At 37.6% G+C, this 17,572-nt stretch overlaps 2 protein-coding genes across 6 annotated transcripts in view; one reads left to right on the forward strand and one right to left on the reverse strand.

Annotated features, from left to right (window-relative positions):
* LOC106094575 (uncharacterized) overlaps positions 1-17,572 on the reverse strand; it is a 53,911-nt gene that overhangs the window by 26,983 nt on the left and 9,356 nt on the right. For 3 of the 5 annotated variants that reach the window (XM_059371034.1, XM_059371030.1, XM_059371031.1), the window contains exons 2-3: positions 8,193-8,599; positions 1,913-2,159 (exon numbers count right to left, since the gene is read on the reverse strand). In XM_059371034.1, coding sequence (XP_059227017.1) covers positions 1,913-2,159; positions 8,193-8,399 — 454 coding nt within the window. In that variant the 5' untranslated portion in view covers positions 8,400-8,599. The remainder of the gene's footprint in view (positions 1-1,912; positions 2,160-8,192; positions 8,600-17,572) is intronic. The other 2 variants (XM_059371032.1, XM_059371033.1) reach the window with 1 other exon arrangement.
* Positions 567-1,962, forward strand: LOC106094576 (collagen alpha-1(IV) chain). Its single transcript, XM_013261800.2, has one exon. The coding sequence runs from the start codon at positions 819-821 to the stop codon at positions 1,755-1,757; it is 939 nt and encodes a 312-aa protein (XP_013117254.2). The 5' UTR covers positions 567-818; the 3' UTR covers positions 1,758-1,962.

Here is a 17,572-nt window from a genome sequence, read left to right on the forward strand (position 1 = left end):
CTTTTAAAGCAACTTAAATGGGATATTCCAGCCTTCATTTGAGTTTCACAATGAAATTTTTAATGCAAAAAAATTTGTTATCATATTTTTCTCTCTGTGTGGAAGGAAGTTGATGGGGAGGTAAATGGGTGTATCCCATCCTCAACCATTGATGGATTGCACGAATTGCGCATGCACAAGTGGATAACTGATTATTGTGTAAAAAGACATAAATTTATGAATCGGCGCAATTCTGATTAACAATAATTTATGTCCACACAATGCAAGCCACCATGACATGGCGGTGGATGAAGAGGAGGAGAATGGGAAAGAAGCATCAAACAGACAAGAGACAGCCATAGGGTTGGCTAGATGTGTATCAAGACTTTTTGGGATATTGGCTTGTGGGACGGACATTCGTTTATGGCTAATTTGATGATGTTCCAAGCGAAAAGCTACAAACGAAACGATGACGTTTTTCCCTGGCCTCTTGTTCTCTTCCATTCCATTGTGATGTTATGTGCCAGTCTGGCTTTATGATGATACCTGATGGCCGGCCATGCTTGAGTGATTTGTGAATTATCGTCGTTGTCGCAGCAATATTCGCACACACGAACCGACAACAGACCCCCAAGAACATGGCCAACAAAAAAATTTATAAAACCGTCTACACTTCAAAGCAGACAAAATATTCTTACAGCGCCCACGCTGTAGACAACGTGCGGACAAAACAAAAAAAACCAACCAAATCAAACGGAATTAACAAGAAAATTTAAAAAATTATTAAAATCATAATTTATAAAAAAATAAGAAAAAACTGAATTTAATTCTAATCCAAAATGTCAATATATCATTTGGCCATACTAAGCCTTGCGTTTTTTGGCTCTGTGGTTAGTGGTCAGGATAAATGGTCGTGGACGAAAACAAAAAATCAAAAAATTCTCGGTTATTATCCTACGGCAAATAAAAAAGTCTATTATGCCGAAGCGCCATATGCTCGTGCGGATCGGGATCGTGATCGTGAGCCCACCACAAAACGCCCTTTGCCCGGTGAAGTGGCCAATGATGAAATTGAAGATTACAATGATGACAATGAGCAACCACCTACAAGGCAGAATAGTCCCTACTTGCCGGGAGATACAAATTACCCCGGGGCAACTCAGCCAGGATTTGCGGCGCAAGATGGTTATGGTGGAGGCTTCAACCAACAATATCCACAATTTGCGGGAGCAGGTGGCGGCGTTGGTGGTGGTGGTGGTGGTGGCGCAGCTCCCGGCTACCCCAGCCCTGGTATACTAGTGGGTCCTGGAGGCCCCACAGGCATAATAGGTCGTCCCCAAGTTCCCCACATACCCCAATATCCCTCGCCATATCCCGGTCAAGTGGGTTATCCCGGCTATCCTGCCTATAATACCCAAAACTTTTTGGGTCCTGCAAATCCTATTTACGGTGGGGCAGCTCAATATCCTGCAGCACCGCAATATCCCAATACCCAACAACAGTTTGCGGCCGGCTCTCAATATCCCATAGGACCCAGTTCTCAATATCCTGCTGCTTCCCCAGCTCTGCCACCGCATCAATTCACCGAGGGCTATGGTTTATCCACATATCCCCAATCCGGAGTGTATCAACCATCACCTCAGCAAAATTTTCATGGCTATGCTGGTTATGGATTCGAGGAATATACACCTCAGCTAAGAGTGAAAAGTGCCAATGTGAAAAATAAATATGAAAAGAAAATCGACGATAAACTGGAGAAGAAGCTTAAAAACACATAGAAAATAGGCAAAGAGAGCAAAAGCAAAGACATTCCTTTTGGACCAGCATTTTCCATTTCCATTTTCAGTTCTCATCCTCATTTTAGGCCAGTATTAAGTTTAGCTTTGTAATACTATTTAAAAATTAATTCAATTTAAGTTTTGTTATTTCTTACCTATTGTTGTGATAACGATGATCGAATAAAACAAAGATCCTGCAAATGTCCATTGTGTTGTGTTTATGTTGTCATCTCCATCCCAGCCATTGCTTTTCATGGCGGTAAGAATTTGTTTTTCGAAAAACATTAGTTTTCCCTGTATTTGTTCCTTCCATTCTGTCTCCTGCAGAAAGGTTTGATTGTCCGAGTGCTTCCAGATGATCTCGGTTAAATTGTTGCGCATTTTGTGTATGTCCTTTTTCACCTGAAAGACAAGGAAATTATGGTAATATTTTGAAAGTCCCTTAAAATTTGAAATTTCACTTTGAAATTTTTAAATTGACTGTATCTCCTAAACTAGGCGTTCTAAAGGGAAATGGGCCTTAATTCGTGATTTCATCAAAAAAATTCAAAATTTGAGCGAAAATCCATCAAAAATCAAAATTTCACTTTGAAATTTTTAAATTGGCTGTATCTCCTTAACTATGCGCCCTAGAGTGGAATAGGCCTTAATTCGTGACTTCAACCAAAATACTCAAAATTTTAGCGAAAATCCACAAAAAATCGAAATTTCACTTTGAAATTTTTATATTGGCTGTATCTCCTAAACTATGCGTCTTAGGGGGAAATGGGCCTTAATTTGTGCCTCCATCAAAAAATTCCAAAATTTGAGCGAAAATCCATCAAAAATCGAAATTTCACATAGAAATTTTTAAATTGGCTGTATCTCCTAAACTATGAGTCCTAGAGGGAAATGGACGTTAATTCGTGACATCAAAAAATTAAAAAATTTAAGCGAAAATCCATGAAAATCAAAATTTCACATTGAAAATTTTAAATTGGCTGTATCTCCTAAACTATGCGTCCCAGGGGGAAATGGGTCTTAATTCGTGATTTCATCAAAAAAATTCTAAATTCATCGAAAACCCATCAAAAATCTAAATTTCACTTTGAAATTTTTAAATTGACTGTATCTCCTTAACTATACCTCCTAGAGGGGAATAGGTCTTAATTCTTGACTACATCAAAAAATTCAATATTTTTTTCGAAAATCCATCAAAAATTTCACTTTGAAATTTTTAAATTGGCTGTATCTCCAAAACTATGCGTCCTAGGGGGAAATGGGTCTTAATTCGTGATTTCATCAAAAAAATTCAAAATTTCATAGAAAACCCATCAAAAATCGATATTTCACTTAGAAATTTTCTAAATTGGCTGTATCTCCTAAACTATGAGTCCTAGGAGGGAATAGGCCCTAATTCTTGACTACATCAAAAAATTCAACATTTTTTTTTGAAAATCCATCAAAAATCTAAATTTCACTTTGAAATTTTTAAATTGGCTGTATCTCCAAAACTATGCGTCCTAAAGGGAAATAGGCCTTAATTCGTGACTCCATCAAAAAATTAAAAAATTTAGCGAAAATCCTTCAAAAATCGAAATTTCACTTTAAAAATTTTTATCTTCTCTGTATCTCCTTAACTATGCGTCCTAGGGGGAAATAGGCCTTAATTCGTGACTCCATCAAAAAATTAAAAAACTTAGCGAAAATCCTTCAAAGATCGAAATTTCACTTTAAAATTTTTATCTTGGCTGTATCTCCTAACCTATGCGTCCTAGGGGGAAATGGGTCTAAATTCGCGACTCCATCAAAAAATTAAAAAAATTTTAGCGAAAATCCATCAAATATCAAAAGTTCACTTTAATTTTTTTAAAAGACTGTGTCTCCTTAACTATGCGTTCTAGAGGGAAATAGGCCTTAATACGTGACTCCTTCAAAATTCAAATTTTGTGGAGAAGACGATAATAGGCTGTATCTCCTTAACTTTGCGCCCTAGAGGGAAATGGGCCTTAATTCGTGACTCCATTAAAAAATTTAAGCGAAAATCCATCAAAAATCGAATTTTCACTTAGAAATTTTTAAATTGACTGTATCTCCAAAACTATGCGCCCTAGAGGGAAAATGGGTCTTAATTCGTGATTTCATCAAAAAATTAAAAAATTTAGCGAAAATCCTTCAAAAATCGAAATTTCACTTTAAAAATTTTTATCTTCTCTGTATCTCCTTAACTATGCGTCCTAGGGGGAAATAGGCATTAATTCGCGACTCCATCAAAAAATTAAAAAAATTTTAGCCAAAATCCATCAAATATCAAAAATTCACTTTAATTTTTTTAAAAGACTGTATCTCCTTAACTATGCGTCCTAGAGGGAAATAGGCCTTAATACGTGACTCCTTCAAAATTAAAATTTTGTCGAGAAGAATATAATAGGCTGTATCTCCTTAACTTTGCGCCCTAGAGGGAAATGGGCCTTAATTCGTGACTCCATTAAAAAATTTAAGCGAAAATCCATCAAAAGTCGAATTTTCACTTATAAATTTTTAAATTGGCTGTATCTCCAAAACTATGCGTCCTAGAGGGAAATTGGTCTTAATCCGTGACTCCATCAAAAATTGGAAATTTCATTGAAAATCCATTAAAAATTGAAATTTCATTTGGAAGACTTAAAATGGCTGTATCTCCTAAACTATGCGTCCTAGGGGGAAATTTGAAATTTTTATCTTGGCTGTATCTTCTTAACCATGCGTTTTAGGGGGAAATCGGCATTAATTCGTGATTCCTTCAGAAAATTCAAAATTTCTTCGAAAATCCATAAAAAATACAATTTTCACTTTGAAATTTTTAAATCGTCTGTCCATAGTGTGTATCTTAAATTCGGCCGGGCCGAATCTTGGGAACCCACCACCAAGGATTCTTCTAAAAATTCATACAAAATAAATGAAGTTGTAGGTCATAAATTTTTTCTACATACCAAACTTCTGTCAGCAAAAGTTAAAGTTTCTAGTAGCCAAACAAGGATGATCGAGAGACCGGTTTACAAGGGAGCTATATCAGGTTATAGACTGATTGGCCGTACATAGTTGTTGGAAGTCATAACAAACCACAACATGAAAAATTTCAGCCAAATCGGACACAAATTGCGGCTTGTAAAGGCTCTGGAAGTCAAATCGGGCGATCGGTTCATGTGGGAGCCTTACCAGATTACAGACCTATTTGGACCGTATTTAGCACAGTTTTTGGAAGTCGTAAAATTTCTTCTAAATTGGACAACAATTGCGGCTTCCAGGGACTTAAGAAGTCAAATCGGGAGGTCGGTTTATTTGGGAGCTATATCAGGTTATAGACCGATTTGGACCGTACTTAGCACAGTTAATGGAAGTCATAGCAGAACACTAATTGCAAAATTTCAGCTAGATCGGACAACAATTGCGTCTTCCAGGGGCTTAAGAAGTCAATTCGGGAGATCGGTTTATATGGGAACTACATCTATATCTGACCGGATATGGCCCATTTGCAGTCCCCAACGATTTACATCAATATTAAGTATCAGTTGAAGCGGCTAGCTTTACGCGTTCGACCTCTATCGTGATTTCGACAGACGGACGGACGGTCGGAATGACGGGCGGACATGGTTAGATCGATTCAGAACGACGAGACGATCAAGAATATATATATATATATATTATGGGACCTTAGATGAATATTTCGAGGTGTTATTAGATTCGATTTAGAGGTGTTACTAGATTAGTATACCCCCATCCTATGGTGGTGGGTTTAAAAATCAATTTGTGTTGATTTGTGTGTTCCTTATAGACTCAAAAACGGTTGAATTGATTTGTTTTGAAATTTTCATAGATAAGGAGGCCACCGTAGCGCAGAGGTTAGCATGTCCGCCTATGACGCTGAACGCCCGAGTTCGAATCCTGGCGAGAACATCAGAAAAAATTTCAGCGGTGGCTTTCCCCTCCTAATGATGGCAACATTTGTGAGATACTATGCCATGTAAAACTTCTTTCCAAAAAGGTGTCGCACTGCGGCACTCCGTTCAGTGGAGGCCCCCTATCATTGAGCTTAAACTTGAATCGAACTGCACTCATTGATATGTTAGAAATTTGCCCCTGTTCCTTAGTGGAATGTTTATGGGCAAAATTTGCAGTTTGCATAATGAACCCTTGGTGAAAATAGGGTACTATATTTTCTGATATCTGAAAGGGGGGGGGGCGGACTCTCCCCCTTACCCAAATTTTCAGAAACGCCAGATCTCGGAGATGGGTGGTGCGATTTACGTGCTCTCTTATAGTAACCTAAAAACTAAAATTTTGTATCCAAATATCGGATGGGGTACCTAGGGGAGCCGCCCAAAATCCTATCAAACATATATATAGACCAATCACGACAATATGGGACTCAAATGAAAAGTATTTAAAATTTTAAAACGTTTCTGCTATTCAATTGTAGAACCTGGTGTTTGTGGGACGACCATAACCCCCCCTAAATCGGTTATATTTACCGACCATGGCAATATGGGACTCAAATGAAAGGTAATAGGGTATAGTATAGGTATCTGGTAAACAAATATGGAGCCAAGTTTCCTAAGGGTCCAATCCTTCCCCAAAACAACCCCGAAACAGGACTGAGCATGGCAATAAGGGTTTAAATAAAAGGTATTTGAGTGTAGAATACGAATCTGATATACAAATATGGGGCCAAGATTCTGGGGGGGGCCCTTCCCAAAGAGGACAAATTTACGACCATAGCAATATGGGACTCAAATGAAAGGTTTTTGGAAGAGAAGCACAAATCTAATATCAATATTCGGGAAAAGTGTCTATGGGGCCACCCCATTCCCATAAAACCACCCAAATCGGAAGTGTTTGCTGGCCACTGCAATATGGGGCTCAAATATGAGGTATTTTAGAGTAGAAATAAAAATTTTGTATAAAAATAAAATTTTGACAAAATTTTGTATAAAAATAAAATTTTGACAAAATTTTGTATAAAAATAAAATTTTGACAAAATTTTCTATAAAAATAAAATTTTGACAAAATTTTCTATAAAAATAAAATTTTGACAAAATTTTCTATAAAAATAAAATTTTGACAAAATTTTCTATAAAAATAAAATTTTGACAAATATTTTCGAAACCAAGTCACTGAGTTACCTCTCCATCCCCCAAAACATCCCCCAAACCGGTCATGTTTGCCGACTATGGAAAAATGGGGCTCAAATGCAAGGTATTTGTGAGTAGACCATGAATCTGATATCAACATTCGGGACCAACTGTCTAGGGGACGTCCCACCACCTTAACAACCCCCAAAAAAGGCATATATACCGCATATATTCTTAAATGAAAGGTATTGGGGGGGGGCAGAGCAAGAAATGATACCGAGTTTCGGGACCAATTTTATGGGGGTCTAGCCCTTTCCCAAAATACTCCACAAACAGCAATTTTTTACTGACCATCGCAATATGGGGCTTAACTAAAGGTATTTGGGAGTAGAATAGGAACATCCAAATGTGGGACCATGTAATTGGGGCATTACCCAAAGGGTAAACATTTTTCGACCATGCCAATATGTGGCTCAAATGAAAGTTTTTTGAGATTACAAAACGAATTGATAACCAATGTTTGGGCCATGTGTTTGGGGGATGCCTCATCCTGTAAACTCCCCTTAAACCAGTGGTAATATGGGGGTTAAATAAATGGCATTTCAGAGTAGAGCACGATGCTGATATTTTTTTCAGGGCTAAGTGTCGGGGGGACCTCCTCATCCCAGAAGTCACCCCAAAATTGAACATAATTGGAGAAATTTTTCCAACCTTGGTAATATGGGGGGGATGAAAGCTATTTGGGAGTAGAACACAAAATTCGTACCCACTTTCGGGACCATGTTTCTGGGGGTCACAACACCCCCTTAACCCGTATACTTTATATTCATACAAATCAATTCATGTTCTTTTAGGTTTGTGTTAAGAAAATTAATATTATTTTAATAAAAGAGCCTCAGTTTTAAACATGTTCCCCCATCATTAGCACACACATAATTCCTATGAGTAACCCAAATTAAGAGAAATACAATCAATATGTCTTACTAAATCAACTGAAATAAACTTTTAGCAAAAAATAAGAGAAATCATGTTTAATTAAATTCCAAATAAATACAGCAGTCTTCAATAACATTATTGAGCATCGGGATTTCTAGTGTCAGTTTCATAATTCGGCCATTCAATAAAAACTTCCAATAAATAACATAAAAAGGCGCCAAAACATTTCACAGATCTCGCCATAAATACCCCTATCAAAGAATAGAAAAAAACACATGAAAACTGACGATAGTGGAAAACTCATGCTGGCCACCAGATGTGAATATGCTTGTGCCAGCTAGAATGATTCATGCTACAAAGCCCATGGGCCCAAAGAAATGCCATAGGAAAATAACGTTATTGGCTTACCTCAGTTTCGTGTTCTCCTTCCAAATGCTGAAAGAGATAGGCCCCACCGACACAATAGCACACCACCATCAGAATCAGTGTCACGTGCGACACAATACAAGTGATCACTTTCCACGAAAAACAGATGGCTGTGACGCATCGTCCACGTTCCCGCTTGGCCGGTTCGAGCATATGCGGTGGCAGTGAGTGAGCCCGTCGTGTCGACATGTTCTACATCCGAAATTTCGACCAGAGGTCCAATTTTTGGCAATCTCAGTTCTAGTTGGAGCGTATAGTAGCTGGTTTTTTTGCTTCTGGTCTTTGGTTTTTGTGCAACAAGGTCTGTTGGTTTATATAAATGATGTATGACCAAACGATTGATTGATTGCTTGGGATCCGTGCACTTTCTTGGTCAACTTTCGCTGCTGCTAGATGTTGAATAAGAAATTAAATTTCTTCAATAAAATCCAAATCAACCATAATGTGTGTGTGTGTGTCTCTTTTTCTCTCTGTGTGTTTGTGTGGGCGTATTGGATGCCCAATAAATTAAAAATCAATTAATTATAATTTTTTCTTTAAAAATTTATTAATTACAAACAATGTTCACAACGTGCTGTCGGGTGAGTTAGAAAGGAAAATGACTTAAGTGTATGTTTTGGAATTTTTCAATCAAATTTTTTATTTAGTGGTATTGGAAAGATTATTTTTCACAGTGTATTTTAGAAAATCTTGATATTCATTGAATTTTTGTAAAAACTGATTGATTTATTAAGTTATGGATATAGGTTTTAAGATCGGTTTTCAGGTTACTCGGAGAATGACTTTCTTAATGCACAAACGAAAAAGGATAAGATTTTGATTGCAAAGAGTATAAAAAGCCCTAAAGCTATATGGGACTTATTTTTATACCCACCACCGTAGGAAAGGGGGTATATTCATTTAGTCATTCCGTTTGCAACACACCGAAATATCAATTTCCGACCCTACACAGTATATATATTTCGGATCGTCGTAAATTTCTAAGACGATTTAACGATGTCCGTGTGTCTGTCCGTCCGTCCGTCTGTTGTAATCACTCTACAGACATCAAAAATTGAGATATTGAGCTGAAATTTGGCACAGGAACGTATTTTTGATGCACGCTGATTAAGTTCTTGAACGGGCCAAATCGGACCATATTTGGATATAGCTGCCGTATAGACCGATTTTCCGACAAAGGGTCTAATGCCCATATATGTATGTTTTATTTTTTATTCGATTTCGCTGAAATTTGATACAGTGAGTATATGGAAAGGACATTTTACCCAACTGCTAGTGTCCGACGTTGGCGGCGAAAAGGCTACCGCAGAAACAATCCCCGATGATGGTATAGAATGTTTATCTCCTAGTCAGAATGAGGTCCAAATAGCAGTGACCCGACTAAAGAACTACAAGGCAGCAGGAGCCGACGGATTACCCGCTGAACTATTTAAGACCGGAGGCGACACGCTGATAAGGCGTATGCATAAGCTTATCTGCACAATCTGCCTAGAAGAAGGCATACCAGATGATTGGAACCTCAGCATACTATGTCCCGCACACAAGAAAGGAGACAAGACGGAATGTGCCAACTACAGAGAAAGAAGTTTTCTCCCCATCGCATACTCTCGAGCGTACTGTGTGAAAGATTTAAACCTAAAGTCAATGAGATAATTGCGCCCTATCAATGCGGCGGTTAGACCTGGTAAATCCATCCTGGACCAGATATACACACTCTAAGCCAAATCCTGGAAAAGACCCGAGAAGGACAAATCAACATCTACCATCTCTTTGTTGACTACAAAGCCGCCTTCTATACTCCGTTACGTTCAAAGGTATTTCAAGCCAAAATTCAAAAGACTCTGCAGGATGACACTTGCTGATATGCGTTCCTCAGTAAGAATAGGAAAGAATCTCTCCGAACCATTTAATACCAAACGAGGTTTCGGACAAGGAGACAGTCTATCGGGTGATCTCTTTAATATCCTGTTGGAGAAGTTAATACGAGATGCAGATGTGAATAGATATGGCACACTAATCGCAAGAGAACCCATGCTACTCGCCTATGCCGACGACATCGATATCATAGGGCGGTCACCGGAAGTATTGTAGTAACTGCAGCTTTGGAAAGAATCGAAAGAGAGTGAGTGAAAATGGGTCTGGCTGTAAATGGAGATAAGACGAAATGGATGGTCTCAACTCCCAAAAAGCCTTGCACAACCGAGCAGATAAAGAAAATGGAGAAAGTTGGCAACAACAACTTTGAGACAGTCAGTAACTTTATCTACCTCGGCACCGCCGTAACCGAAACAAATGACACCAGTTTTGAGATAAAGCGAAGAATAATACTAGCAAACAGCTGCTACTTTGGACTAAGTAAGCAGTTTAGAAACAAGGCCATCTCTCGAGAGACGAAGATTACATTCTACAAGACACTGATACTACCCGTTCTGTTGTATGGTTCTGAAGCATGGGTACTTGTGTAAGCAGATGAGTCAGTACTTGGAGTGTTTGAGAGAAAGATTCTTCGTGAAATATATGGACCAGTTTGCGTTAACGGAGAATATAGGTGATGTATGAACCACGAGCTGTATGAGCTGAATGACGACGGTAGCATAGTTACACGCATTAAAATACAATGGCTGCGTTGGATAGGTCATGTTGTCAGAATGGATGAAGAAGCTCCAGCAAAGAAATCTTTTGAAGGCAAACACGATGGTACACGCAAACCGGGAAGACCAAAAGCCCGATTGAAAGATCAATTAGTGGGAGACACCTCGAAACTTGGTGTCAGAGATTTTAGAATGAGCGCAGAAGGTCGAGGCGCTTGGAACGCTTTTCTACGTTTGGCTAGTGGAACAATGATTCTGCCATAGCCAATTAAAAAAGGAGTAGAAGAGTAGTTTAAGGCTTCCCAACATCTGATTCAAATATGGTTCAGATCGGACTGTATTTAGATATAGCTGCCATATAGACCGATCTGCCGATAATGGGTCTGGAGCCCATGAAAGCTTTATATTTTAACCAATTTCGCTGAAATTTGAAACAGTGAGTAGTTTTAGGCCACCTAACATAGGACCCAAATATGGTAAACGTCGGACTATATTTAGATATAGCTGCCATATAGACCGATCTGCCGATAAAGGATCTGAAGCCTATAAAAGCATTATTTATTACCCGATTTCGCTGAAATTTTAAACAGTGAGTAGTTTTAGGCCACCTAACATAGGACCCAAATATGGTAAAGGTCGGCCTATATTTAGATATAGCTGCCATATCGACCGATCTTCCAGTTAAGGGTGTGAAGCCCATGAAAGCTTTATTTTTTAACCAATTTCGCTGAACTTTGAAACAGTGAGTAGTTTTAGGCCTCCCAACATGGGACTCAAATATGGTTCAGATCGGACTATATTTAGATATAGCTGCTATATTGGCCGATCTCCAGATAAAGGGTCTGAAGCCCATAACAGCTTTATTTTTTTAACCGATTTCGCTAAAATTTTAAATTGTGCGTAATTTTAGGCCTCTCGACATGTGACCCACATATGGTTCAGATCAGGGTATATATAGATATTGCTGTCATACAGATCGATCTCCCGATAAAGGGTCTGAAGCCCATAAAAGCTTTCTTTTTTATCCGATTTTGCTGAAATTTGAAACAGTGAGTAGATTTAGGCCTCCCAACATCCTATCCAAATATGGTTCAGATCGGACTATATTTAGATATAGCTGCCATATAGACCGATCTCCCGATTAAGGGTCTCAAGCCCATAAAAGCTTTAATTTTTAACCAATTTCGCTGAAATTTAAGACAGTGAATAGTTTAAGGCTTCCCAGCATCAGATTTAAATATGGTTCAGATCGGACTATATTTATATATAGCTGCCATATATACCGATCTGCCGGTTAAGGGTCTGAAGCTCATCAAAGTTTTATTTATTACCCGATTTCGCTGAAATTTTAAACAGTGGGTAGTTTTAGGTCTCCCAACATCCTACCCAAATATGGTTCAGATCGGACTATATTTAGATATAGCTGCCATATAGACCGATCTCCCGATAAAGGGTCTGAAGCCCATGAATGCTCTATTTTTTAACCGATTTCGCTGAAATTTGAAACAGTGAGTAGTTTTAGGCCACCTAACATAGGACTCAAATATGGTAAAGGTTGGACTATATTAAGATATAGCTGCCATATAGACCGATCTGCCGATAATGGGTCTGAAGCCCATGAAAGCTTTATATTTTAACCAATTTCGCTGAAATTTGAAACAGTAAGTAGTCTTACGCCTCCCAACATGGGACTCAAATATGGTAAAGGTCGGACTATATTTAGATATAGCTGTCATATATACCGATCTGCCGATAAAGCATCTGAAGCCCATAAAAGCATTATTTATTACCCGATTTTGCTGAAATTTGAAACAGTGAGTAGTTTCAGGCCACCTAACATAGGGTCCAGATATGGTAAAGGTCGGACTATATTTAGATATAGCTGCCATATAGACCGATCTGCCGATAAAGGGTCTGAAGGCCATAAAAGCTTTATTTATTACCCGATTTTGCTGAAATTTGAAACAGTGAGTAGTTTCAGGCCACCTAACATAGGACCCAAATATGGTAATTGTCGGACTATATTTAGATATAGCTGCCATATAGACCGATCTGCCAGTTAAGGGTCTGAAGCCCATTACAGCTTTATTTTTAAACCGATTTCACTGAAATTTGAAACAGTGGGTAGTTTTAGGTCTCCCAACATCCTACCCAAATATGGTTCAGATCGGACTATATTTAGATATAGCTGCCATATAGACCGATCTCCCGATAAAGGGTCTGAAGCCGATAAAAGCTTTATTTTTTATCCAATTTTGCTGAAATTTGAAACAGTGAGTTATCTTAAGCCTCCCGACATTCGACCTAAATATGGTTAAGATCGGACTATATTTAAATTAGTTGCCATACAGACCGATATGCCGAATAAGGGTCTAAAGCTCATAAAAGCTTTATTTATTGCCCGATTTTGTTGAAATTTGAAATACAAAATTCAACAGTGACTTATATTTCTTAGACCACTCAATGTCCGTGCCGAATTTTGATGCATAAGTTATCCAATTTTCACCGGATTATGCCGAAAGAGGGTTTACATATATACCCAAAATGGTGGGTATCCAAAATTCGGCCCGGCCGAACTTGATGCCTTTTAACTTGTTTAGTAATGTAAAACGGGGTTTCCCCGCATTTGTTTAGATTTTTCATATAAATTCTTACCAAACTATGGCTGCAAATGTAAATTTGTCCATGAACATTCCATTAAGGAGACCCAGTTCCTTTTATTTCTGCTCACAAATAAATGAATGCTGTCCGATTTTATTTTAAGGTCAAACTATGGCTCCCAATTTAAAAAAGGGGGGAAGTCCCGTTTAGGTCCGCCAGCCACAAAAACGGATTTTTGGGGGGTATTCAAAAAATTTGATTTATTTGCGATTTTCCCCATAAACTTCATTTTAGCCGAAGTCTGCATTTTAGCAGAAGTTTAGCCGAAGTTGAAGTCGCTTCTGTAGAAGCGACTTCAACCAGCAATGTAAGGCTTGAAGGTGGCATCTCTGTAATGAGAACCATTCATTTCAAGGCTGGCTACTACATCCACATAAATTTGGTTAACAATAAATTCTAAAAATCCTATAAATTTTAAAATGTCTCCCATCACTACCACAATCATTTCAACTGATGTTTGTTGTTGGATGGCATTTCATATTAAACTATAAATCATCACTAAAAATTCCATTTTTATTGAATTTGTTTAAGAAATGTCAATAAAATTCAATTTTTTTTTTTTTGAAATTCCATAAACTTTTTTTCTTAGAAAATTTCTAATGAATTCGATGTCCAATTTATTATGACAAAAATTATATACATATACATATGAATATATGAATATTTTTCTAAACAACTAGATAAATCATTCGAAATGACTATGACTTAACTAATGTTTTTGTAATATTTTAAAGAAAAAAAATATTGAAAAAAATATGAAAATTTAAGATAATTAAAAATTTTATTTGGAAAGGGCATACAGACAACACATAATTACCCTGGTCCAAAAAGAGTTTTTTTGGTGTTTCCATCTCAAATTGGCACATAATTTCCATATGCAGAAACAGTTTTTCCCCTACAACTCTTGTTTTTTGAGATGTAGTTTAGGGCCACAATTTGTGATTTCTACGAGGATTTTCGTTTTTTTTACGATACTGATCAAGTATCGTGTACTTGATCCAAATAGTTTTTGTTATATATATGGTGAATATATATTTAAAAATCAAAAAAAAAAATCAGACTTCCGGCATTACTGTAAAATACAATAATGCCTTCTGGACAAGCGTTGGCAATAAGTCTGAATTACGTGGGGTGTCTACGGTTATGTTTTAGTGAAAACAAAAATATCACAAAGTCCATAACACCCATGATTTTGTGATTTGATTTGTTAATAATTTTTTCCCAATTATTTTTATGTAGCAAAAATGATTGACCAAGGTGGCGTATGATGCATGACATACATGGGCAAAAATATTGAAAATTAATCATACACACCCATGTCCAATAAACTTTATGAGGAATAAAAATTGCAAATTTTGCCCACTTTTCACTCATATCAATGAGTACAGACCGATTTAAATATAAGCTCAATGATAAGGGGTCTCCTTTTTATAGGCGAGTCCGAACAGCGTGCGACACCTCTTTGGAGAGAAGCTTTACATGGCACAGTACCTCACAAATGTTGCCAGAATTAGGAGGGGAAAACCCACCGCTGAAAATTTTTTCTGATGGTCTCGCCAGGATTCGAACCTAGGCGTTCAGCATCATAGACGGATATGCTAACCTCTGCGCTACGGAGGAATTAAAGAGTGTTTTTTTAAGAGCTGTAGGAAAGTTTTCAAAAAAGCAAGTAACAAGTAAAAAGGCATTAAGTTCGGCCGCGCTGAAATTTGGATACCCACCAACTCTGGTATATATATAAACCCCCTTTCGTCACAATCCGATGAAAATTATATAACTTATGCGCCCAAATTCGGCAGGGACATTGAGTGGTCTAATAAATATAAGTGACTGTTGAATTTTGTATTTCAAATTTCAACAAAATCGGGTAATAAATAAAGCTGTTATGACCCTTACTCGGCATATCGGTCTTCATGACAGCTATATCTAAATACAGTCCTATTTTTACCATATTTGGGTCGGATGGCGGGTGGCCTACAACTACCCACTGTTTCAAATTTCAGTGAAATTGAATAAAAAAATAATGCTTTTATGGGCTTCAGACCCTCAATCGGGAGATCGGTCTATATGTCAGCTATATCTAAATATAGTTCGACTTGAACCATATTTAGGTTCGAAGTTGAGAGGCCTGAAACTACTCACTGTTTCTAATTTCAGCGAAATCGGTTAAAAACTAAATCTTTTATGGCGTTCAGACCCTTTTCGGGAGATCGGTCTATATGGCATCTATATCCAAATATAGTCCGATCTGAACCATATTTAGGTCAGATGTCGGGAGGCTTAAAATAATCCACCGTTTTAAATTTCAGCGAAATCGGGTAATAAATAAAGCTTTTATGGGCTTCAGACCCTTTATCTGGAGATCGGTTTATATGGCAGCTATATCTAAATATAGTCCGATCTGAACCATATTTGGGTCCTATATTCTAAAGCTTAAAATAACCCACTGTTTGAAATTTCAGCGAAATCGGTTAAAAAATAAAGCTGTTATGGCCGTCAGACCCTTTATCGGGAGATCGGTCTATATGGCAGCTATATCTAAATATAGGTCGTCTTGAACCATATTTAGGTTCGAACTTGAGAGGGCTGAAACTACTCACTGTTTCAAATTTCAGCGAAATCGGATAAAAAATAAAGCTTTTATAGGCTTCAGACCCTATATCGGGAGATCGGTATATATAGCAGCTATATCTAAATATAGTCCGATCTGAACCATATTTGGGTCCTATATTCTAAAGCTTAAAATAACCCACTGTTTCAAATTTCAGCGAAATCGGTTAAAAAATAAAGCTTTTATGGCCGTCAGACCCTTTATCGGGAGATCGGTCTATATGGCAGCTATATCTAAATATAGTTCGATCTTAACCATATTTAGATCAGATGTCGGGAGGCTTAAAATAGCCCACTGTTTCAAATTTGAGCAAAATCGGTTCAAAAATAAAGCTTTTATGGGCTTCAGACCCTTTATCGGGAGATCGGTCTCTATGGCAGCTATATCTAAATATAGTCCGATCTAAACCATATTTGGCGCGGATGTAGGGAGACCCAAAGCTAGCCACAAATTTTCAGCGAAATCGGATGAAATAATAAATCATTTATGGGCATTATACCCTTTATCGGCAGATCGGTCTATATAGCAGCTATATCTAAATATGGCCCGTTTTGGCCCGTTCAATAACTTAACCAGCGTGCATCAAAAAGACGTATCTGTGCCAAATTGTAGTTCATTATCTCAATTTTTGAAGACTTTAGAGTGATTACAACAGACGGGCGGTCGGACAGACTTACAGACACACGGAAATCGTTAAATGGTCTTAGAATTTAACGACGATTCGAAACATATAAACTTTGTAGGGTCGAAAATTGATATTTCGATGTGTTGCAAGAGGAATGACTAAATTAATATACCCCCCCCCATCCTATGGTGGTGGGTATAATAAGTGTCAAAAAGTCCATAACACCCATGATTTGGTGATTTGATTTGCAAATAATGTGTTCCCTATTACTTTTATAAAGGAAATGATTGACCAAGGTGGCGTATGATGCATGACATACAAGGGCAAAATTATTGAAAAATAATCATACACACCCATGTTCAATAAATTTTATGAGGAATTAAAGAGCGATTTTTTTAAAAGCTGTAGGAAAGTTTTCAAAAAAAAAAACTCATAAAATGCAGAAAATTGCAGAAAAATGCATAAAATCTTCATTTAAATCGATAGTACGGTCCATAAAATTTAATGTTTGAAGATTATTTCATGCAAATGCTGATCGTGACTGCGTCTCAAATGGTCCATCCGCTGAGTTAAATTTTGACATACTTTTTCCAACATTTTTATTTTTTACACCTGCTAGAGAGCTATTGGCAAAAGTTGGGGGTTAAGACTGCGTCTCGTGCATTGGGTACATACTGCAGTTGTCAGACCTATAATGCTATATGGTGTTGTGGTCTGGTGGACGGCGCTTCAAAAGTCCACCTATTGTTCAATACTCAACCGGATCCAAAGGATGACTTGTTTGTGCATCACAGCCGTACTGACGACGACATCAGCTGACGCATTGAATTTAACGCTACATCTAATGCCTCTGGACATTGTGGCTACCCAAATT

The sequence above is a fragment of the Stomoxys calcitrans genome, chromosome 1 (assembly GCF_963082655.1).
Source record: "Stomoxys calcitrans chromosome 1, idStoCalc2.1, whole genome shotgun sequence".
In the NCBI taxonomy this organism is placed as follows: Eukaryota; Metazoa; Arthropoda; class Insecta; order Diptera; family Muscidae; genus Stomoxys; species Stomoxys calcitrans.

What these genes read in the sequence shown, in the direction of transcription:
- LOC106094576 (XM_013261800.2), top strand. Translation starts at nt 819, where the DNA reads ATGTCAATATATCATTTGGCCATACTAAGCCTTGCGTTTTTTGGCTCT.